Source organism: Telopea speciosissima, chromosome 1 (assembly GCF_018873765.1).
Source record: "Telopea speciosissima isolate NSW1024214 ecotype Mountain lineage chromosome 1, Tspe_v1, whole genome shotgun sequence".
In the NCBI taxonomy this organism is placed as follows: Eukaryota; Viridiplantae; Streptophyta; class Magnoliopsida; order Proteales; family Proteaceae; genus Telopea; species Telopea speciosissima.
In genome coordinates this window covers 7,111,891-7,135,743 of record NC_057916.1, presented here as the reverse complement: position 1 = coordinate 7,135,743, position 23,853 = coordinate 7,111,891, and the positions used below count along the sequence as shown (strand labels likewise).

The following is a 23,853-nucleotide window of genomic DNA, read 5'->3' as shown; positions in this document are numbered from 1 at the left end:
GCTTCCTCCTCGGAAGACAGAAAAGCAAATAAAACGAATCATTCAGTTCGGTTTGAAGTTATAAAAATTATTCGATTTTGATTTATACAAATTGCATTCTAAATCAAATCGAAATCAAACCCAAAAAAAATAAAAATTCAAACCGATTTAATTTATGGCAGGGATCACCATATACCATTCACATGAGGTGGATTGTCCATATATTCCATATAGTTGATACTGTCTACCAAAACCTTTTCCTCTTGATTTATTTATTTTCCATTATTTATTCATTTATTTCCGAGTCTTGAGCAACGTCTCCAAGTTTGCCACGTTGCTTGTCCTTTCCATGGATTATGTGATTATTTTTCAAACATTTTTTTTTTAAAGATCCACACGTGTGTATGACCGACGTGATTTGAAGATTTTTTATGACCGTTACCTGACGTGACTCATCTGACACCATCAGATCTGAAACTAACGGCTGTCACGATATCCATATCCCACCATCCATAAAAGCATTCACCAGAAAAGAACACTTTTCTAAGTAGACGAGAAAATACGAGAAATTGGTGAGAAAAGAGAATTAATTTCATATCCATAGAAAGGTTTAAGTTAAGTTAAGTTAAGTTAACTAATCATGGTTAAATCAACGGTTGTGGAATTGTGAATGGGTGAACCCGATTCCATAGAATCCAATTCCCAAGCCCCTTTGAAGCCTCTAAATTATTATTTTTTATTTAATTAATAGCTCTCACCCACTTGCCCGTCTGTGCTATTTCTTCGGGCAGCCGAAGCAGGGTATTACGCAAGGTCAGCACTCAGCACTCAACCCTGGTTGCCCAAGTTGCCCGTTGAGGGCTTTCTTTTGCTTTGAGTGTGAAACTAACGGGTAACGGGCAGCTCCTCAGTAATACTCCCGCACAGAAGGCCGCACTTGAGAGTGAGTCTTCTCTCTCCCCTATTTTATCTCCCCCAGTCTCTGCGTGTTTTTGAGTCTTCGCGATCGAGATCGGACGGTCCAGAATGAAAGGGGCTTTTGATGCTGGTTTCTTCAGGTTTTAGTCCCTGAATTCCTCAGATCTGCTTGGGTTCGTGTTCAGATCTCAATCCCAGATTGCTTGGTAAGTATTTCCTCTTCAATTCTCCTGTTTTCCTCTGGTTCTGTTGTGTTTCCTTGGCTTTTTGGCTTGATTTCTTGCATTTTGAGCTCGATCTACTGGTTTTTTCATGCTTATTAAGTTTCTCTGTACGTTTTTCTTCTTGTTCTATGAATTTTCTGTTCTCCTATGTAGTTCTTTTGAAGTTTCTCCATTTCTTCCGAAAACCACTGGTTTTGCCTCGTTTTCTGGTTAGATTCGTCTCGTTTCCAGCCAAAAAAATTACATTCTCCCCCTCGAAAGATTGTTTTCCGTTATTTTCAGGCGAAATCGCCGAATCCAGTCGTTTTTCCGGCGGAGTGCGTTTCAGGAGATTAAATCTCTTGTCTTCTTGTTTGCACGTCTGATTAAACCAAAATGCTTTTACTCATTCGCTCACGATCCTTTGCCGATTTTGTAATATTTTCTGTGTTTTTTTAACGGTTTAACCTTTTCGCCTAGTGCAGTGACAGACTAGAGAGAGAGAGAGAGAGAGAAGAATAGAGTTGTTATTTTAGTAACGTTTCTAACGGTTCTTGCCCGCCGAACTCGAAAACTGATCTTAAGACCGTCTCTCCGATCGTTTCGCAGGTTCTCTTTTACGAGATATCTGGTCCGTACATATGGAATCTAAACAAGGTCCGGTTCGGACAACGTTCGACCATGGTTCGCTAACGTACGCGGGGGAGACACTAGCTACTTTGCTAACCTCCGCTCTGCTCAAAGCTCACCTCTCAGCTCTGGTAACTTCTTCCATTCCTTTTTAGAGCTTTTAATGGATTTCTGTATTGTCTTTTGAGATTACAGACGTTTCACATACACACACAGTTTCATGGTTGTCGTCTTCTTTGTTTTTGGTTAGTTCGAAAAAACGAAAAAAAAAACCTTCCATGCTTTCGTTCGTTTTTTCCGGTCTCGCGCTATCATGCGCCGGTCGTATATTAAAAAGACCTACTTTAAACCGTTCTGGAACTGAAAGGGAACTATAAAGTGTGGCTTTGGGCAAGGTTTTGAGTTCCGGTGGTTTCAGACGAGTAGGCCCAGAATACGATTTCTTCTTATCTGCTTTGTTCGATGGGAATATCTCTGTGGAAAATGTTCTAGTTTTTGAAATGTCAAACTTTAGATAATCGATAATAAAAAAAAATTCTAAAAATATTCGAATATTCGAATTTTACTAGTTTCTGACCGTTGTGCATATCGACTTTATTTATTCTTATATGAGAGAGTGGGTGAAGATATTTATATTTTATTAAATCCTAGTAAAAATAGAAAAAAGTAGATATTTCCCATTTGTTTATTTAATAAGGAGGAGGGTAGTCGCCTAGTCGGTAGGGCTTATAGATCTTGCTGTCTAACGTAGACCATAAGGACGGTCTACCGACTCATAACCACTGGGTCCCACTGCTTTGGCATATTGGATGAATGAATGTGATGGTGGGTGGGTCCCGTGTAAGGAACCGCGTGACTGATCCTTAGCGTTGGAAAGGTTTCAGTCTCATCTTTGGGAAGCGATGTGGTTATGTGGGTCAATCATTCGGGTCACTATCATGAGAAGTTGGATGTGGACGGGGGATCCGGGGTCCGCCACATACACCTGGGCTCGTAAGAGCCAATCAGGAGAGAGAAAGTAGGATTTAGCTTTTCATGAACCGTAGATACTCTTTTGAAGTATGGGTGTCACATCATGGGGGGTAGGAATATTGTTACGTGGGTCAGACATTCGGGTCACCATCATGATAAGTTGGATGTAGTTGGGAGCCCTGACGGGTCCCCGCAACCCACTCCCTCGTAAGAGCCAATTGGGATAGCGAAAACAGGATCTTTACGGAAAAACCCTATAATTGATAGTTAGCTTTTCATGCTTAACCCGGCTATTGTCCATACTTTAAATAACGGTGTCATCACATCATGGGAGGTGATATGGTTATATATGGTCAGTCATCGGGTCACTATCATGACAAGTTGGCTGTGGACAAGATCCGGCACGAGTCCTCACTGCCCGGGCTTGTAAGAGCCAATCATGGGAGCAAAATCAGGATTTATTAATTATCTATCCTGAAATACCCTATAATTGATCTTTGGCTTTTCATAATTAACCCGGCTATTGGGAAGTGATATGGTTATGTGAGTCGGTCATTCCGGTCACTATCATAAGAAGTTGGATATGGGCTGGAGCCCAGATGGGTCCTCCTCGCCAGGCACACCCGGGCTAATCAGGGCCAATCAGGAAAGCGAAAGCAGGATTTATTTGTTGTATTTTACTGAAATAGCCTTTAATATTGATGCCTTTAATAGCTTTTCATGGGTTTCACTCTGGTTGATGCCTGCAACTCATTATATCTAAAGGCTGTACGCCGGGTTTTCTTAACATTGAGGAATCCTTGTATTGAATATTTTGTAAAATCTGAATGAACTGTGACTCAGGAGCTTGAGGACTTCTTAGTCACGGAGAAGGTATACAATACAGATTACAGGTGAACATGGTCTTGGTGTCCGTCCTGAATATAAAGCTCCGTTTTTTTAGAACCTTTCTGTGTCTGTCTGCCCAACTCCAGGGCACTGGCAAACCACTTAGGTAGTTCCTAGAGTTCCAAGTTCCAAGGTTGTGAACAGCAGCTAGCTCGGTTGGTTGGAAGCTTGCCGGTGGAAGTGCATGCCCCCCCCCCCCCCGGAGAGGTCTTGGATTTGACTCTCCTGGTCACATTTGTGCCATATTAAGGCACTATTTCTCTCCCCCACCCCCCACCCCGGTAGTTGTAGAACTGTTGGCTTGTCTTAGCAACTTCCAAGGTTGGACACCTGCAATCTAGAAAATGTTCATGCCCCTGTGATGGTGACATGGTCTTCCTTTTCATATGCTACATGATACCATGTAGCGTTCAAATCAGCTGCTTTTAGTGACAAATATGAGTTTACGTCTTTCTAATTCTTGAAGTAAATACCTGATTTTATGACCCTGCCCAGGATGGAATGGTGAACCCTTTTCAGAAAGCTTAATAATCTAACTGACCCGTCCACCGTCCAACAACTTTTAACACAACTGACCTGGCTTGCTTGTCGATTTGTATCAAGCCCTTTTTTGAAGAATTTGCTGAAGTATTTAAGTTTTTTGTGGTCTAATGTACAATGAGGAAGTGTCAGCAAATGTGATGGGTATCTCGAAAGTTTATCCAAGTGGGACGCTTTAGATTACTGCCACATGGCAACTTGATATTCTTGATGTCATTTTTCATACAACCACCGTTACTGTTAGTTCATCACTTTTGGAATCAGTTCATTGTTTAAACTCCTAACTATTGGGACTTATGATTTAGTTGCAGGATTTGTTTGGGTTGTTAATGACTCACAAACCCCAATTGCAAATGGAGGACAAACAAAGTCAATCCGAGCTAGTTGATGCTGAAGGAGATGGAGATGAAGATGAGGACGATGAAGATGGGGATGGTGGCTTTGAAGAAGGCGAGGAGGATCTGTCTTCAGAAGATGGAGGGGGATACGAGAAAAATCCCAACAGCAACAACGGTAACTCTAAGAAAGGAACTGAAGGAGGAGCAGCAGCAAGTGAAGCTGGAGAAGAGAATGGGGAAGATGACGATGAAGAGGAAGAAGAAGATGGCGATGATCACGAGGATGACGATGACGATGATGATGATGAGGACGATGATGGTGGAGACGAGGACGAGGAAGAAGTATTGGAGGAAGAGGAGGAGCCAGAGAATGAGGAGGAAGAGGAAGATGAAGAAGAGGAAGCTCTCCAGCCCCCAAAGAAGAGGAAGAAGTGAACAATGAAACTAGAGTTACATTGTAGCCTCTTCTGATATCGACTGTGTGACTTTACTCTCTAATCTCTCTACCTTGTTTCATCTTATTTAGCTTTAATGGGGGAAAAGGCCTGTAATGCCATGTTTAGGGTGGTTTATTTTTAGGTAATTATCTTCTTTTTATGCATGTCTTTTAAGAACATTCAGAACCTGAGACAAGGCAACGAGCTGATTGAGCTTATGTGAACATTTTGCTTCGGCCTTATTCGGATTCACTAAAGGTTCATAGAAATTTAGTTTGAAGTTAAGAGTTAGTTTTGCTCATGTTTTCTTTCTCCAAATATGAAATGCAATACGATGACAAACACTGATAAATATAGCATGTTGAGCCAAATTAGTGATTCTAGGAACAAACCAAGTAAGTAGATATCTAAGCTGTGCTTGGTATGCATTCTTGAAATAGATTTTGGTTCTGGAACACATTTTGAAATTCGGTTTTTCTCTATTTTCGTGCTTCAAAATAATTTCTAAATCTAGAATCTACTCGGAGAATGCATATCAAACAAGTCTCAGTAATTCTAGCAGTGCATCATGATTGGGTTCTGAATAAAATTTCAGGAAAATGATTCTCTATTAGGGAGTGTGGCCTACGCCAGTGCTCTCTCTCTCTCTCAAACAAAGGGCAGGTATATCATTTCACAGAAATGAGAGAGAGCTGGCGTAGTTTCTCCGTTATCAATTATCAAGCTATTCATCTCTCTGGTTCCTATATCATTCGGAAATGGTCAGGATTCTGGTGGATACGAGGATGAGGATGACAGTATCCTTCTTATAAACCAACACCCCCCCCCCCCAAAATGACCATTGTGTGGGTGTGGAAACTCATATCAATCATCACTGATTAGAACTGTTCCTTTCAGTAGGGTTAGTGGCTTTAGTTCGAAATTTTGACTTCCGTTGTAAAAACCACTGACGCTTCTTTTACACAGTATATACAGAAGAAAATACCTTCACATTGGTAAGTATTTTTGTCAAAAATAAACCCAAAACCCCTCCCCCCCCCAAAACAAAAAGATTAGCTAAGTATTTATACAGTTCAAACAATCAGTCTTTGCTTAGTTATTTGCCCATTAAGTGTTTGATGAATTGTCTGAGCATTCTACAAAAGAATGCTAGCCACTATGAATGAGAATACCCATTCTCAGAATGGGAATGCATGCCAAACATAGCCGTAATATGAAGCATGAAAGATAGAAAGAAAAACTTCCAATAGTCTCGGCTGGAAAGCCAAAAAAGGTTTGTTGATTTTACTTTTCTTTAACTGGACCCAAAGAATTTGAAAGTAACAAACACAATCCGTCGAGTTCAATCTTGATTCTCTGAATTTTTAGGTTTCGGGTGATTCCCGCTGAATCCAAATTGACTGGATGATTCCAAGCTTAATAACCTTGCATGGAACTTACTATTAAAGGGTCATTCGAAAGTTCCTCCAACATCTCTGTTCCAACCATAGAGAACAGTCACCATCAGCCACAACCAAAATGCACAGAGGATTTCAAGTTTAGAAGTTGTAATGGGGCTAAAGAACAGGTATAGAGTAGATCGAAAAAGCCTAACAGTAAAATAAACAGATGGTCTTCTAATACTTTTAAGGGAACGCTTTCTCTTGCCAGGAGCATGGCTCCAACACCAGAATGATGGCTAAAGGGAATGCATGCGAAAGAATCAACACAAGTAAAATTTTTGCCTTTCATGGGAGTGGGATCGTCATTTCACCCCTATCCTGTGTCTGGACACAGGAGCTAGTACAGGTTCCTAGCTCCTTTACCGAGTTCAGATCCTCTCCAGCGCACCAGTGTAGTGAGGAACGGCTGGCTGGACTGCTCCAGACATCTGATCCTCACTGCACTCACTGGTGTGCAGGAGAGGATTTGCACACTACTTTTCCCTACTTTTAATAAAGGATTTTGTTATTCACCCCTCAACATGTCAAATGATTTATAACCTCTCTTTAACCCTTTTAATATAACACAATTTTTTTCCTATGAGAGTAAATACTACCATTTCAACACATAAGTACTCTAAAAATGCGCATAACAAATAACACCTTTTGACAAAAAAACATAATTATAAGTCATCTTCAAATTGTTTTTGAAAACCCATTTATACCCTTAAAATAAATTGAAAAGGAACCTGTGAGATTAAGACAGCAGAAAATTAAACTTTGTCTTCACAATCCTTCAGAACCATGCCTGCCTTATTGTTGATTGCCCATGGAAGGAAGGATGTTGGAGCAAACACATTCCATTCATGTTTCCATATTATAGACCAATTGAGAGGTAAAATGCAACAACATCATTATTGAACATATATTCCAGGACAAATGGAGCTCATCATAGATCACTCCAACACCAAGTGGTTCACTGGCAGGATACAGGACACAGGCCATTTGCCTCAACCTCAACCCATGCAAGAGTGATTAACCAACATAACAGATATATGGATCAAATCAAGTATCAGGTAGACTACCAAATCCAGGTAAAAAGATGAATACTTACTGATAATCAAGTTACCAAATACATTAGGGTGGTTTTCTTCTGGATGCACATGGCAACTTTCTTTCTGATGGATTGAAGAACCCATATCGTGGAATACGCTAATGCCAAATACTGCTCACATTCTCAATCTGATTAGTATGCATGGTGTTCCCCAGGTTTCCAAGGAAATTGTTTTCCCAACAAGAAGGCATCAAACTCTAGGGTGCACAGCAGCAAAGCACCCTACTTTATCCCAGACAGGACATTAGAACTCTACAGATGCCACATTGAGATGGTCAATTTCCCAGGGGGGAAAAAAAAAGACGACATAGTTACAGACCAGAACACCATATAACATCCAATTCCACCCCACCAAGATGTAAATTTTCTTTAACAATCAGACAATACAACAGAATGACATGGGAGGATATCAACCACTTCAGTTGTTGAGCAAAAGGAATAACACATAACAAGTTAACATCATAATTTGTTCACGACCAATGTAATTGATGCAAGTGCCAAAGGTTCAGATCGTGTTGACATAAATAGTTAACCATCAACTTGTAAGTAATAACATGCAATATTTGGGTGCATGAGCAAAAGGTTAACACCCCCATGACTTAAATTGTCAGTGAGCAAGTTATCACAAAATTTAAAGATACACTGCATCATAAATGATACAAAATTTCTGCACCAAAGTCAATAATAACATCTTCCAGGGGTTGAGACAAATTATTGTTTTCTGATAGAACTGATGGAAGCCTCTATCATTCATGGAAAAAGATAAATGGATGAACAGCAAATGTATATCCCTTAAAAGCTAAAAGCAGCAGCTCACTTTCATTGCAACCTTTAATTTAGCATTTCCTTTCACAGACAACCTTTCCAACAAAAAAGCTAGCAGCAGCCCAATAAATATCAGGAAAAAGAAATCTCGTCTAAAAGTTGGAGGATGGAGAAATGAATTCCTTAGCTGCAAGTCCAAGCAACTTGTAAGCAGATGAGGTGTTCCCTGGGTCAGTGCCCCACCATGCAACCCTAGCAACCTCCACTTTCATCAACTTGTGAGGGCCCACAATATTCTCCAAATTGCAAGGCTTGTGCATACAACAAACAATGAGCTCCGAATGCTACCATAACTCCACTAAATTCAATCACGAATAATCCCAACAGATAATAATTACACTAAGGCCTTAGACTAATGTCTATTTCAATCTGCTGCTGATAGTTAATGATGTCCAAATCCAACAACACTGACACAAGAACACGAAGGAGAACACCAACGCATGCAATTAGCAGGAAATTCCAAATCTTTTCTCCAAGATAACTCAAATGTTTCTACCCTTCCAAGACAAGATTTTATAAATTACGTAGCACCACATCGCCCCAGTTCCAACCTCTTATGCAACAGTGGCATGGGACATTACTGCCATATGCATACCACGATGCTAGCTTAGGACACCACAAAAAATCCCCTTCCAACTTGGCATATAATGCAAACAAATCTCTTAAAATACAGAAGGATCCAAATAAATCAATGTAATGTTACTTTCTTCTCCCTTCACGAACTCCTAAACTTCCTGTTCAGGTCCTTCAACACATCACTGCAGTAAGCTTGCAATCCACCAAAAGTATCGCTTGCAAAATCCCAAGCATCTAAAAGGAGATGCTGAAGCAACTACATTCAAAAGTATCGCTTGCAAAATCAAAATCTTTCAAGCAAATTAATAAAACATCCACGAAGATATCATGATCTTTTGTATACTCCATCAAAACTTGCAAGAATCATTCTCCTCGTCAGGTCCTTCAACACTTAATTAGTGTAAGCTTGCATTCCACCAAAAGGTGCCAGGAAATTCAACAAAAATCCTAAGCTTAAAAAAGGAGACGCTAAAGCAACTCAAGTACTCAAATGTTCAAAAGTGTCGCTTGCAAAATCAAAGTCCTTCAAGCAAATTGCTAAAATGCCCATAAAGATATCATGATCCTTTGTTTACTCCATAGAAACTTGCAAGAATCATCTAGAACTAGCAGCCACCTTCTCTAGTTTCAATTGAAAATAATATTTCAAGATGGAAGGATGACAATATAAAAAGCAGAAACCTCTTATAGTTTATCAAGAATTACAGCTAGCACAACCTCCATTGATCAACTCTCAACCAGAAATTCAGAAAGACCAGATCCATGCTCAGCTGATTAATCAAATTATCATGATCAATAAAGTATTGAGAGAGTGCAAAAGAAATGGGACCTTGTCAAAGAAAAAACTTACATCTGGGAACCAATTCGAAGGCCAAACAATTGTCTCCCTGAGTTGCTAAGGAAGAGAACGATGGCCAGCGAAAGAAAAGGAAATAGCAAACAAAGAAAAAGTATCAAGTGAAATTCATGATATGCTTTACAAGAAGCTTGTAAGCATAGAGACAGACAACAGGTAAAATCAGAAGCATGTTATAGAAATGACAAACTTCCAGTGAAGTTTAAGGCAATATAAACTAAAAACTTCAGTTATGGAAAGGCAAACTTCTATCTTATGCAGGCAGGTTGGTTATCACCAAATCAGTTTTGAAGTCATCCTATATTTACTGGTCTGGCATCTATGGTCTCCCTCAAGCCACTATCAAATCCTTGGAATCCCTCTTGGCTTCATTTCTTTGGAAGGGTACCGAAGTTTCAAGATTTCTTCATCCTCTTAATTGGGCTGCTGTGTGCCTTCCCAAGAAGGAAGGTGGTTTGGGTATTCGAAGAATCAAAGAAGTTAACTCTGCTGGCATCATCAAGCTAATCTGGAAAATTGTTACAAAAAAGAAAAGCATCTGGGTTGACTGGATTTATTCGAGACACCTTCGTCAGGATTCCATTTGGGCTGTTGTGGCCTCGTCAGATTCTTCTTGGGTTTGGCTCAAGATCCTCAATTCCCGCCACTTGGTGCTTCAGGTTATTCACTCTCAGATTGGAGATGGTCTCTCATCTTTTCTTTGGCTGGATCATTGGCACCCTAGGGGAATCCTTCTTCACTCTGTTTCCCCTAAAATTATATATGCCTCGGGCCTCCACAGACTCTCTTTGGTGGCTGTCATCTTGGATCAGGCCGCCTGGGCTCCTCCTCCCCTTACTTCCAACCCTTTGCTTAACCTTATTTTGAATGAGCTCCACTGAATCTCTAGAAGACCTATTGGAAGGGGTGACCGGGTTACCTAGTCGGCTAACAACTCATTCTCCTTCACTTCTAAAGCAGCTTGGGATTCCATTCGCCAGAAAGGTCAGTTGGTTACTTGGAGGAAGCTTCTTTGGATCAAGCATCACATTCCTCGCCACTGTTTCACGGCTTGGAGGGTCTTCACCAACCGCATTCCAACTCAATCTTTCCTTCGCAATCGCCAGATTTCAGTCTCCCCCTCATGCTGCCTCTGCTAGAACGATGTGGAAGACTCTGATCATCTTTTTTTTGGCTGCCCTACATCGACTGCCATTTGGAAAGGAATTTTGTCCAAGTGTTGGCTGACTCCAAGAAGAATCCTTCCTTTCTCTCGTGAGTGGATTTGGATTGATATGACTTTCGCGGGCTCCTCTATTTGTGACACTGTCGAGAAGATGGCCTTCTATGCCGCTCTCAATCATATTTGGATGGAGCGTAATATCAGGAAATGGACCTCCAACTCTCGATCTTATCAACAAATTTGAGATTCCATCTCTTTCGAAATTAAAGCAAAGTTGTCATCAGTCCCTCCCTCTTCTTGTCCTGACACCCCAAAGAATAGACTCATTGTTGTCTCCTGGGGCCTCTCTTCTGTTTCTTTTGTTCGGCCAAGCTCCTCTTAGCTGAGGCCTTAGCCTTGTGTTGCTTGTTTTGTTGTTGTCCATTTGGGCTCTTTAGTAATTAAATTCATTTATTCACCCAAAAAAATATATAAACTAAAAACATTATTTTAGTCGACAAGTTAATTAAGTAAACCAATACCAATAGGATCACTTAAAGCATCAATGTTATTTAAATTTGGTGAATGAAATGTAGAAAGAAAGAAACAAACAAACAAACTCAGTCTTATCCCAGCTTAATGGGGTCGGCTACATGGATCCAAACAAAACAGAATATGGAAAACACAGTTTTAACCAAAAAAAAAAAAGATGGGAAAAGGAGAGATGGGGAAAGAGATGAGAGGTGAAGAAGGAAAAGGACAAAAGAAAGATGGGAAACAAATAGAAAAATGAACGATGAAAGATGAAAGATAGTAAGAGGAAAGAGGCACAGCCCAACTCGTTAGGAGAATCTCAGCTAAATGGGATCTGCGTCATGGATCCTTGACGTCCAGTAGGCTCTGTCCGAGGTCATAGAAAGAAGAAGGTAAATTAAAAACTTCAATAAAAAATGTTCTTCGAACCACAATTTTTTTAAAAAATCCAAAATATTTAACATAGTTTTGAAACAGAACATCTTATTAGAGGTTCAACAATCTAATAAGTGACGAAAAATTGAAGGTGTATGAAAGTGTGACAGCAACTCAAACACATAAACAGAAACAGAGTAATAAGGGCATAATGAATTAAAAAGAATTTATAATGGAAAATTTATTTGACATGTTAACTCTAATAAAAAAAAAATATGAATAAAGGTAGTGAAAAGGTTGTTATGCAAGATCCAGAAAAAGGTGCAGACTTATTGAACCATGTGGTGGGATGATGTCACCAATCTAATCATTAGACAAATACAGTGCCCCCTGGACAAATCACACGTCAAATTTGGAGGTCCAACTCAGCAATATGGTCTGCCATGTGTTGAAATTTTCCCTTGTATCTTCAACAGCTAAACCATTTTGCTCCAACATTGGTTTTTCAAACATTTTTTATGCTTTATTCTCCCACATGGCAAACTCTATTTAGCCTGAAATTTTACCAAATGGATAGAAGAGACGAGAGGAAATGGTGCTGCCTATGCACCAAATTTGGGTGCCAAGCAAGCTTGCCACAAACAGTAATAAACTACGCAACCCTCTGTTGCAGTAGGTATAGCACAGTGGCTGTTGGACTTAACACCTCCCAAAAAGTGTATCCAAACATGTTGTCTTGCTGACTAAAAAATTTACAATCAAATAAATATGTAAAACAAATGCAAAATACCATTTCAAATCCATCCACATCAAACACCTTTGATAAGATAGAGGATCAAAATGAAGTAAAAAGTTTAAAATTCTAATCAAACACCCACGGAAAACCATGAAGTATGTGAAAATGGAGGTGTGGCTGATATTATCCAGCAAAATTATCAAAGAAAATATAGAAATCCTGAGAAGTCATACAAGATAGTGCAAGGTCACAAAGTAAAAAAATAAAAATAAAATAAAAACTATAAAAATAAAACTATATTAAGTTATTAAAAAATTTTAACAAGAGGACCCACAAGAAAAACAAATAAAGTTTGTTTTCTTGCTATCATTAAGCCTTCGAAGCCCATGGAACTGAACCAGAATATGCACTTTGAAATTTGCTCCAACGTTGCATCAACATCATCCTCCTTAGCTCAGCTGCACTTCATCTGCAAATAATGAGTTCACAAGTGTCAAGGGTGATTAACTAAAGAACTTGGTGATTGCCCCTCTAAATTAATTGGAGATATTAAACTTCCAAAATGAACCAGGACTCAAGGCAGCTAAAACAGAAACCATGACCCATCAACACAAAAAGAAAAGCCAAACTAACCATTTAAAATAGTAGAGTATAGAAACTAACATGATATTAACGCATATATTTACTATAAAAAGTCGATGTAACAAATACTGGGTATAGTAGTTAGTTAACTTTAATTACCTTAGAAGGGCCAACACACTGTCAGTTTTCTTGCTAAATATGGCATGCATGGCAAATTTCACACAAAGCAAATATTTGTCCTTAACCATCCTTCTCTTTATTTAATAAAAATTACTTAAGAAAAGAATACAAGGAACAAAAGATACAAATTCACCTCAACGTATAAAAAGAATAAGGAAATAAAGTAGTAGTAGCTCATAAACACACCTCCATTCCTAACCAAAAGAACATCAATAATACTGTGCCAAGTATGTTTAAATAACTACTGAAAACACCAAACGTGAAACAAAAAAAGAATAATGAAAAAATAAATGCGAACAAATTTTCTCCAAAATTTTTGTACCTGAACTACAAAATCCAAATAATTTAGAAGCCATTTCAGGAAGGCTTCAACCTATTTAACCACGGTACACAGTCAAATAGAAAAATTCAACACATGAATAACAATATGAAGTCATTTTATTTGGTTTTAAGCACTCGGAAAGATCGTATAACATGTTTCATTACATGGAACCATTTAGTTTTCTTATGAAACTGTCAACAGCATAACAAGGTGATATCTCATGTTGCGTTTTGGGTTATAAAGAAAATCTCCAACTGTGTTGCAATACATATAAAACTATAACAAACTTTGGGCAACAAGAAAATAACTCATGCAGGATGAATTTTCCGAGCCTCCACATGTTTCTAAATGGCAATAACACACAGTCAGCATGGAACGAAAGGAGAATTAATCAGCCAACCAGAATTTCTGATTGTTAGCTAAAGAAAAGTGTGTAATATTTTGGTTCTCTAGCATGGAGCATGTATTTCTTGGCAACAACATTCCCATTGAAGAAATAGATGATAAGTTCACAGAACTATGGAATTTTCATTTTATAATGGATTTGATTGTAAAAGAGTTTCAGCAAATATGGTCTATGAAATCATACATAGACTTCACAACAACAACAGTAACAACATAGCCTTATCCCAACTAAATGGGGTCGGCTACATGGATCCTTACTCTCCAATCAGCTCTATTCGAAGTCATCCAAGAAACGACACCTAAGCTATGCATGGCTTTCCTCACCACTTCACTTAAGAATTATTTTAGGACTACCCCTGGCTTTTTTAGTTCCTTCAATCTGAAGCAAATCACTCCTCTGAACTGGAGCATCCCAAGGCCTCCATTGAACATGACCATGCCACATCAACGACTCTCTCGTAGCTTATCATGTTTCGGAGCTACTCCTAACTCGGCTCTAATATGGTCGTTTCTTACTTTATCCTTCCTAGTCTTGCCACACATCCATCTCAACATCCTCATCTCCTCTACACAAGTGAAGTCAAACATACACTTGTGAGAAGCAAAATCAAACTAGAGATGTTCTCCAATTTGAAAGAAATAAAAAATCACTGATGATTGATTCACATGATGCAATAACCTTACCTGCCATCTTTAGTCTCCAGGGAACAAAAGGCCCATATTAGTTCCATCATCACTGAAGATTCAAATGAAGCCAGGGGTAATGACATTAAAGGAATTTCAGGAAACTTTATTTATGTTATTTATTATCCTAATTATTATCTGGGCAGTGATTCTCTGTCCAGAAGCACAGCCTACACCAGCGCTTCCTGTGTCCACCTCTCTCCTCCACAAAACAAAGGCCAAGGGTGTCTTTTCACACGAGGAGAGAGATAGAAGCATGGGAGTGGTGGCATAGGCCACACTCCCAGACAGTTCTTTTTCCCTTATTATTTTTACTGTTACTATGATGATGATGATGATGATGACCATCATCATTATTATTATTATTATCATTATCAGAGTAGTCATCCATGTAAGAATGGAAAATGATTTTTCTGAACATCACAAGACAAATATGAGCTTTTTTTATGATTCTTTTAATCTAAACCGTGTGTTCCTGCTCAGAGTTGGGAGTATGCACAATAATGTCTAGAGTACTTGACACATGCATGGACATACACGAGTGCATGCCAGAACAAGGAAGGGTATTTGATTGAATTAGATTCTGATATTTGACATGTGGCAAATCTAAACCATATCCTATATACCAGACAGTCGGAATGGACACATCATCTTTCCATGTAGAATAGATGCCTTGTGATGTTTGGAAAAATAACAAACCCTTGTGACAAAAATAATACACATTATTATTATTGTTCTTGTTGTTGTTATTTCTATTAGAGGAAAATTCACATAAGCAACCCACTTGGTATGGAACCTCTGAGTTGATGCTTCATTTTTAAAATGTTGAAGAGTAACATAGCAATTCTGCCTGTTGGATAACAGGAAGATGGTGACGAAAGGCCGCGTGTCAAATTTTATAGCCTAATTCAATCAAATACCCTCCCATGTATTGGAATGCATCCCATGTATGTCCATGCATTCCTACAGTTGCTCCAACCACTTCTGTGCACTTTTCCATAATCCTGAATTTTCCGAAATTCTATTTTGTCATTTGGAAAAATCCGATTAAGCTGAAACTTTAAATTTGAGCAGGAGACCCAAGGGTCCATCTGTCCACAGAATTTCGGCCCCACCTGAACTGCTCAACTGCCACATGGTAGATATTTAAAACTCACTTGAAGAAACCTCCCCCACCCCCTATTGCTGTGGGGAAAGACTTTTCAAAGTTGATGTCCATCTTGCAGTCTCACCATGACAGTATTGATCAGCCCTTCCATTGCCCTTTGTGTTTATATAAGTTCTAATCTTTATTTTCTTCTCTTATTGTCCATAAACCTACAATCACTGTATTCTTCCCCCGTCCTTGTAGAGCTGAATGCTACAAAAACAATGAATCAGCATGTCTGTAGGATGAGTGTTGTTACAATGACGAAGTTTGGATGGATGAATGACAAGACTAGAAGGTATAGAATGAAAAATATGCATCTAACGGAAGTTAAGAGTGGCAGTGATGTGGATCACAGATCCAGCACAAGTATCTACAGGAACAAGGCCCAAAACCATGTCCAGATTTGAGTTCACCTGGTCTGGTGTTGCCTGGTTTTTGGTGGGTTCAATTGGATATATTTTAGGGCACAAGGTTGCTATTTGCTTGGAGCATAATAGAACCAAAACACAGAAGGCCCAATCAAAATTAAGTAATCACAGTGGAAAAAATTTTGTTTACTATGAAATTGCTATTGTAACACCCCACACCTTGTTAGATTTTATTATTGCCGACAGGCATGTATGGGGGAGAGTTTCAGCAGTCGCCGGCGTGGGGCATATCGTCGTATATTGGTAAGTACTTAAAATTCATTTGTTACGATATTATAAAAATTAAATTATTATAGTATATGATGCTAAATTAAATTATTAACATGTTGAAATAATTTTTAATCTGAGGTTGAAGTAAGCTAAATATAAGAATAGCCATATGGTTTCCTTAATGTAAGATTTAATAGAGTATTATTTTACACAGTATATTTAATATAATTATATGAGCCTTGAAACAACAAAGAAGCATGGTTCGAGAACTCGCGAGATCTCGGTTTTTTTGAGAAACTGAGTCGAGTTACAATACGATATTAAAATGTACACTATCTCGACAAGATCTCGGGTCGACCCAGAACTCGATCCATCTACCTCTTGTTTTACTTACCTAACACGACAAAACTCGACATATCTCAGTCGAGTTCTGTCTAAAGCTCCCAACACTACTCTCTTCTTCCCCATTTGAAGCTCCTTCTTCAAAACTATAGCAACACTATGACATGGGAATTCTTTGTGGATCGTGTTGGGACTGAATACATTAGCATATCACATTTTATGTAACATTTGTTTAAAGATTGATGTATTATACACTTTAAGTCTTTAACATTTCTAATGCTTATTCAAGTTGCTTTTACATTAATTGAATGTTTTGATTGCTTTCTATTACTAAATTATTTGTAGAGCAAGGTATTTTAGTACATCGTCGCCTACCAACCTATGCTCCGCAGTGAAACTCATATTTGGACTTTGTTTTTGCAAAATCTGATAGTGACATTGTGTTTAAATGGCCTAAAATAGGCTGAATACCAAGTTTCAGACCCAAACTAGGTCTAAAACCCACCGAGTTGAGGCTTTGAGTCGGAAAAAAAAATGCACTAACTCGGCGAGATCTCGACTCGACTCGGTTTTTCCAAGGGTCGAGTTGGTACCAAGTTCCGAGTTTTAGTACCTTGCAAAGAAGCCACTAGCACAATGGTTGGCATGCATTCTCCCAAACAATAGGTCCTAGTATCAAGTCTCTTTAGGAACTAATTTGGAGAATTTTTGCTTCAAGCCTTCTAGTGAACCCCACATAATGAGGTGGATGGCACATGTCATCCTAGGAATCAAGGGTAAGAAAGGGAAGTAAAATGGATGAAAAGGAATTGGTGCCAAATGTCATCCTAGGTCGCATGTTCATGGATGCCACTTGGAGGGAGAAGGTGAGGTAGCTTGCACATGTGGCAGTGGGGCTGCCAGATGGAGGGTAGGATTGGGTGGTAAATAGCTCAAACAAAGGTTAGGCAGATGGCCATTTCATGGAAAAAGGGTACCATGGCTATTTGAAATGCATGAAAATGATTTGATTTAGAAGAGATAATTAAGGGAAAGTACGGATTTTACTTTTTTTACACTCTTAGAATAAAGGAGAGAGAGAGTGTACTTATTGATCATTTTGTTGCTCATTTAAAAGCTTGAGACAAAAGAGAGGAGAGAACAAAAGAAGAGAGAAAAGAGTGGAAAGGATTACAAAAGACTGAGATTTTGGGAGAGATTGAAGCTAGAATTAAAGGCAAGTAGAACAAGGAGCAAGGAGTAGTGAAGGGCCCAACCTAAAAGAGAGAGATTTTGAGCTCCAAATAGGTAGGTTTTCACCTCACTAATTTCTGAATTTGGGATTTTTAGTAGATTTCTCAATTCATAGGAAAGAGTTTTGAAAGGAACAAAAAGAGAGAGGATGAGGGGGGGAAAGAGGGGGAGAGAGTGTCACGGTTAGAAGAAAGGAAAAAGGGAAGGATAGAAAAAAAGGAGAGGGGTGGAGAGAAAGTCGGAGAGAGAGAGGGAGGAGGAGGAGAAGAGAGGAAAACCGTGGGAGAGGAGAGAGGGGAGCAACTGGCCTGGTGACCGCCCCCCTTGTGTGTGCTTGTGTGTGGCCCCAAGGGGCTGTTGTGGTGACCTCTTAGGCCACTGTTTTGTTAAAAAATAAAATAAAAGAAGATGATAGACCACTGTTATGGGCCAATTTTTAATTCTGAAGTGGGCTTGGACATGAGTAAATCATGTCTATTTGAATAGCATTATGTCTTTAATAATCAGCCCATAACAGCAATTTATTGTAACTTAAACTTGTGACATAATCATGTATGGTCTTTGGTCTTTAGCAATAGCATTTTACATGATTTTATGTCTAATACAGTAGTTCATCATCATGTATTTAGCCCATGCAAAAGCCCACATAGAAGCCCAAATTTAATAGGTCTGATAGACCCTAGTGAGGATCTATCTTCTTCTTCCTCCCTTCTTCATCTTCTTTCATATCTTCTCTTTTTTTTTTTTTCTTTTTTGAAAATCAGGTATGGCCACAGCAGCACCCATTTGGCTGCCACACACACAACACACAAGAAGAGGGGGTTTCACAAGGCCAGCCAGGGCCTTCTCTCTCTCTCTCGGTTTCCCCCTCTCCTCCTTTTTCTCCCTTTCTTTCTCTCTGTCCCTCAGTTTCTTTCTATCACGCACGCCCTCTCCCTTTCTTCTTCTTCTCTTCCTCTCTTCTACTTCATTTTCTCCATTCCCCCTTTCCTTTCAAACTCCTTCCTCTAAAAAGATAAATCTACCAAAAATCCCCAAAATCAGAAATTAAAAAAAGATGAAAACCTAACACTTTAGAGCTCAAAATCCTCTCTTCTAGCTTAGGCCCTTCACTCCATCTTGCCCCTTGCTTCTTCAAATCCAGCTTCACAAATTCTTCAAAACACCATTGATTTCTTTTGGGAGAATGCATGCCAACCACTGTGCTAATGGCTTATGTGTTGTCTCAAGACTCATTTAATTACATAACATATATTGTATTTGTTACTACTCTATTAAATATTACATTAAGAAAACCATATGGTTACTCACATATAAATATATATATATATATAGCTTTATTATATCCTAAAATCTAAATATAAATTATTTCAACATGGTGGTAATTTAGTTTAGTTGCATCAAAGGTGTGAGTCTATGGTTGACTAAATAAAAAGAATCCAAGATATAGATTAGAAATTAAGGAAAACTAGTCGACTTAAGCACCCTTTTATCTAAGGTAAAATAAATTTGAAAATGGAGCTTAATTTTAGCAGATTGAACATGTCAAAACTAATTAGTATAAATAAATGGCATACAACTTAATGGAACTTAATCTAATCACATGAGATATAATTATGAAAATTATGGACGTAAAGGGAACTTCATATGAAAATTGTCCTGTGATGTAACCAATTAGTGAGAGATAGTTCCAAGGAATTCTTCCCAAGTACTCCATTTCTGTGGACATCGATGTGAGTGGAACACTAGTTTACCCATGTTTTACAAAATTACTATTTTATTTAGTGATGCCGATGCATGTTGCTTTATCTTCCATTTCCGAACAATTCAAAAGATGTATTATAATTTTAAATTGCAATGAAATGGAATGATAGAAATGGAAATGTAATGGATGGATGGAAATAAAATGAGTTAACCCGCATGACTACCACTCCTTGCCAGCAGAGGGATAGGTGTTGGATAAGGCATGGTTGGCCTTGCCAGAGTTGCAAGGGCCTCACCAAAGTTGTGAGGTTCCCATCAAAGTTGTGGGAAAGACCAGGTGGCACCCGCCACAAGAATTCCTTGTCAAAATTGCAAGGTCCCCGCCAAAGTTGTCAGATGCCTTTCCTCCCGAAGGTTTAGAGGTGCTCACTAAATTTATGAGTATTTGGATGGTCGTAGGATCAACGGTGTGCCCTACCTTTATGTTACAAGTAGTCAGTCATAAGGTGACCTTGACTGATGCAAACCCGAATGTGACAGCAAGCAAAGATCGAATCTAGAAGCGAATAGAGGCAGGAATGATGAAGGTTGGTGGTGGTGGTGATGAAGATGGATGATGACGGAGATGGATAGATAGATGTAGAACTGGACTCCCATCAGTCTACCAGCCGTAGGAGTCACACCTAGGCCACCACCAAGGAAATCCATCTTGGATGTAAATACTGAGATCCACAAGCAAAGTCTCACAGACGAGAGCAATCTTGAGTACAAGTGTACAACACAATAACATTAAAGAGACTCTTAGAATTTCAAAACCCCTTTGGAATTCCCCATACATAGATAATAATTCTTAGACATGGAAAACTACCCCCAAGACCTAGAAAGTTGTTCCCGAGACACAGGAACTACAAACAAGAAATAATGACTATAAGCTAGGAAGACTAAAGGACTAATTAATCCTACCTATGAAAGTAAAACCCACTACATTAATTAACCTAGGAACATGTAAATAAGCTACTACTAAGCCTAATCCCATATGACTTCCTTGTACCCACATTTTAGGCTCATTACAAAGAAAACATATGGAATCAAAGGCCCAACACATACATAACCCCACCCAAGGCTTATTTTATTGAAATAAGCCCATTATGTGACTTATCTACATCATTGACTTTAACTTAAATGAAGATATAAAATGAAATTACTATTTTGCTTTTAATGATGCATGCTCGAATCTATGACTTTTGATGATGCATGAACATGTTGAATATGATTATAATGAAAATGCATAAACACATGTTTTCCTGGTAATCTCTTGTTAATCTAATTATTTTGTCAGTTGTCTTGTTTTGTTCTTTTGTGTAAGTAAAGTGTATATTTACACTAGACATCCAGAAATGTAAACTTAAACAGTTCTTAGTATTTAGACTCCACCAGACCTCGCTTTTTATTGTATATATGTTTGGACGTTGAGTATATATATACACACTTTTTTTTTGAGTCCCTTTTCATTTATAAACCAAACAAAAAAAAATTCTTCCGTTGTAGCTATGTTGTAAAAGAGAGACTTCCACTGCAACCAAGTAGAGGTTTAGGACCACTGTTTTATCCCCTTTGCGGGACTGTCGCAACCCGTCCTCTCCGAGTCTGGGGGTGTGACAGTTATAACTGTGAAATGTGAAGCCAACTTTACTAACTATAAGAGATTATTGATGGACAAAATATGGACTGTAAGTAAGCCTACTTATATCAAAAATAACAAATCAGCAAGAGTAATAACCATAATAATAACACCAGCAGCAAAAACGGTCATAAGGAAAAGGTTTTTAAGTGACCAATCCACTGAACCTGATCCTCACTCAATTATTGGACTCTACCCTTTTGTTATTGATCTTCAGCATTCCCTCACTGTTAACTTTTCCATCATTTTTCAGAGTTCTATTTTGCCCTATACCAACTAAACTCCTCCAGGCTGCAGCTTACCACATGGAGCGAGGCCCAGAGAGTGACGTGAACCGCTTGTCTATAAAAGCTTGAAGGCCAACTAAGCTTCCACATCTCAACAAAAGATTTTTTTTTTTTTAAAACTTTCCCTTTGGAGAAACCTTGCAAGTAACCTACTTAGAAAGCCCTCAGGCAACTAATAAGAATAATGACGATTATTCGAAAGGTAGCACACAAACTCAACAATCAACAGAATAAAATAATTAAAAAACAAAGAAAGAATCCAGCTAAATGTGGGTGAAAAGTAAAAAAGAATAAAAGAATAAAAAATATAACAAGTATACACTACAAAGCTTCAACTTATCAGTAAATCAGATAGTATTGAAAAATAATAATAATAATAAGTAATAGCAAAAGAAAAAGGTAAAGATATATTTGGCGAAAAGAAAAATAGTGTACAAAATAACTTTAAAATAGGTTCATTAAAAGAATGACAGGATAGACCTTACCACCTCTAAGATAGATAACCAGGAAAAGCCCCAGAAGATGGCTGCATGTTTGAGCTTTGATAAGATTGCAGACCTTGCAAAGCTGTGGCACTAGAACCATACGGCCCAAGCAGCGAAGGATTTCCCCCAAAAGTACCCAACCCATACGGTGCACCATATCCTCCTATCCCCATGGCATTCCCGAAAGAACTCCCAGCAACTTGAGTAGATGGAATCGCAATGGGGTTCAGAGCACCTGCCATCATGGGATTGAAAGAGCCTGCAACAAACCCAGCATTTGGGTTCCCAAGCAACCCACTATATAATGGATTAAGAGTTGGGTGCTGACTAAATAAAGCCAAATTTTGCGAAGCTGCCACAGCAGCCAGTACCGGAGTTTGTACAGGCTGCTGCACTGCAATTGCAGGCTTGTGCTTGTTCTCAGAGGCCTTCTGACAATGCAACTGATGCCCCTCAAACATCTTGTACGGTTCCTCAAGAACCTTCTTAGCTCCCTCTTGCGTCTTATATACAAATAGAGCAAAACCACGAGACTTCCCCGTTGAGGAATCGAAACCCATCGGACCCGTCTCGATCTCGCCAAACTTGGCAAAGAAGGTCCGAAGTTTCTCTGCGTCTGCGTCAGAATGAACATTGCTGACATAGATCTTCCGACCCGTCGTATCGTAGTTCTGGACCGCAGGAGCCGGCCCAATAGAAGCTAATTGACACTGGGTAACGCGATTGTTGATCTTCTTCTGGGGCTGTTTCAGAGCTTTATTTGCGGCCGCTCGAGTCTTAAAGATAACGAAACCATACCCTTTTGCCTTACCAGTCGCCCTGTCCATTACGACATTCAAGTCCTCGATCTCACCGTAGGATTTGAAAGCGGAGATTAGGGTTTCACGGGTAGTGTCCCAGCCAAGTCCATGGACGAAGATCTTGCGGTGTGAGATGTCGCGATCGGCGATAGAACGAATGCTCTGGAGGATAGTAGAATCTTTGACAGCGGCGTCGCAGATAAATTCGATCAATTGGTCTTTGTTGTAGGGTTCGATGAGCTTCTGAATCTTCTCGGACTCCAATTCGGGTTCAGACAATGAGTCGTCAGAGTATTCCTCCTTCACGATAGCAGGGGCTTTCTCGACTTGCTTCTTCTTCTTCTTGTCTACTTTCTTCTGGGGTTTTTTGTTCGGTGTCTGCGAGACCTTTCGCTTCTTGTTTTTGTTCTTCGCCATGAAAATTTCACGTTCACCGCAGGGGGGAATTGATAGATGGGGCACCCGTACTCTGATTGTAGTACTCCTTGTTCGGCAGAAATACAACGCGCGATTTAGGGTTTTGGGACTTTGGGAATTTGCGTTTTTCTGTATCAGAAGTCGGAACACCCGCTAATGTCTTGTTAAAGGTGTAACAGATAACATTTCTCTCTGTTTGGGAGGGCCGGAGTGGGGAAACGTCAATGAGAGCGCATCGGAAGCGCGAGAGGGGTGGGATTTTCGCCTTTCATAGGGGACACGGTGGTTATTTCTTCACAGTGTGTTTGGACCGGCAATATATTCTCCCACGGAGAACTTCTCCAAATTTTTATCACTCATAAAAGTAAAGGAATAAAGAACGTTAACCGATTGTGATGCGTGGTGTGTACCTGTGCCCAGACATAGCTACACGTGAAATGATCGGTGCACCCCTCGAAAG

General features: G+C 39.2%; 2 protein-coding genes and 1 long non-coding RNA gene across 8 annotated transcripts; 2 read left to right on the top strand and 1 right to left on the bottom strand.

The window, feature by feature from the left end:
* The first annotated feature begins 836 nt into the window (after window positions 1-836).
* On the top strand, window positions 837-5,199 carry LOC122639583 (acidic leucine-rich nuclear phosphoprotein 32 family member B). Of its 4 annotated transcripts, none has more exons than XM_043832477.1 (3): window positions 837-1,100; window positions 1,707-1,861; window positions 4,442-5,199. In XM_043832477.1, the coding sequence occupies exons 2-3, from the start codon at window positions 1,742-1,744 to the stop codon at window positions 4,901-4,903; spliced, it is 582 nt and encodes a 193-aa protein (XP_043688412.1). In that variant the 5' UTR covers window positions 837-1,100; window positions 1,707-1,741; the 3' UTR covers window positions 4,904-5,199. The 4 variants fall into 4 exon arrangements, with proteins under 4 accessions (XP_043688412.1, XP_043688406.1, XP_043688396.1 ...); XM_043832471.1 differs by having other exon boundaries at window positions 839-1,096; window positions 1,703-1,861; window positions 4,436-5,199; XM_043832461.1 differs by having other exon boundaries at window positions 840-1,147; window positions 1,706-1,861; window positions 4,436-5,199.
* Window positions 5,200-8,897: 3,698 nt separating this feature from the next.
* LOC122645017 lies at window positions 8,898-9,327 on the top strand. The gene is made up of 2 exons (XR_006330445.1): window positions 8,898-9,007; window positions 9,221-9,327. It is a non-coding gene; the product is annotated as an uncharacterized LOC122645017 (long non-coding RNA).
* A 3,264-nt stretch (window positions 9,328-12,591) lies between these two features.
* LOC122647543 (UBP1-associated protein 2B-like) lies at window positions 12,592-23,408 on the bottom strand. 3 transcript variants are annotated; one of them, XM_043840938.1, is made up of 2 exons: window positions 22,172-23,408; window positions 12,592-12,952 (listed from the first exon to the last, which is right to left on the bottom strand). In XM_043840938.1, exon 1 carries the CDS (start codon window positions 23,391-23,393, stop codon window positions 22,182-22,184), a length of 1,212 nt encoding a protein of 403 aa, XP_043696873.1. In that variant the 5' UTR covers window positions 23,394-23,408; the 3' UTR covers window positions 12,592-12,952; window positions 22,172-22,181. The 3 variants fall into 3 exon arrangements, with proteins under 3 accessions (XP_043696873.1, XP_043696864.1, XP_043696867.1); XM_043840929.1 differs by having other exon boundaries at window positions 22,177-23,408; XM_043840932.1 differs by having other exon boundaries at window positions 22,180-23,408.
* Window positions 23,409-23,853: the final 445 nt, after the last annotated feature.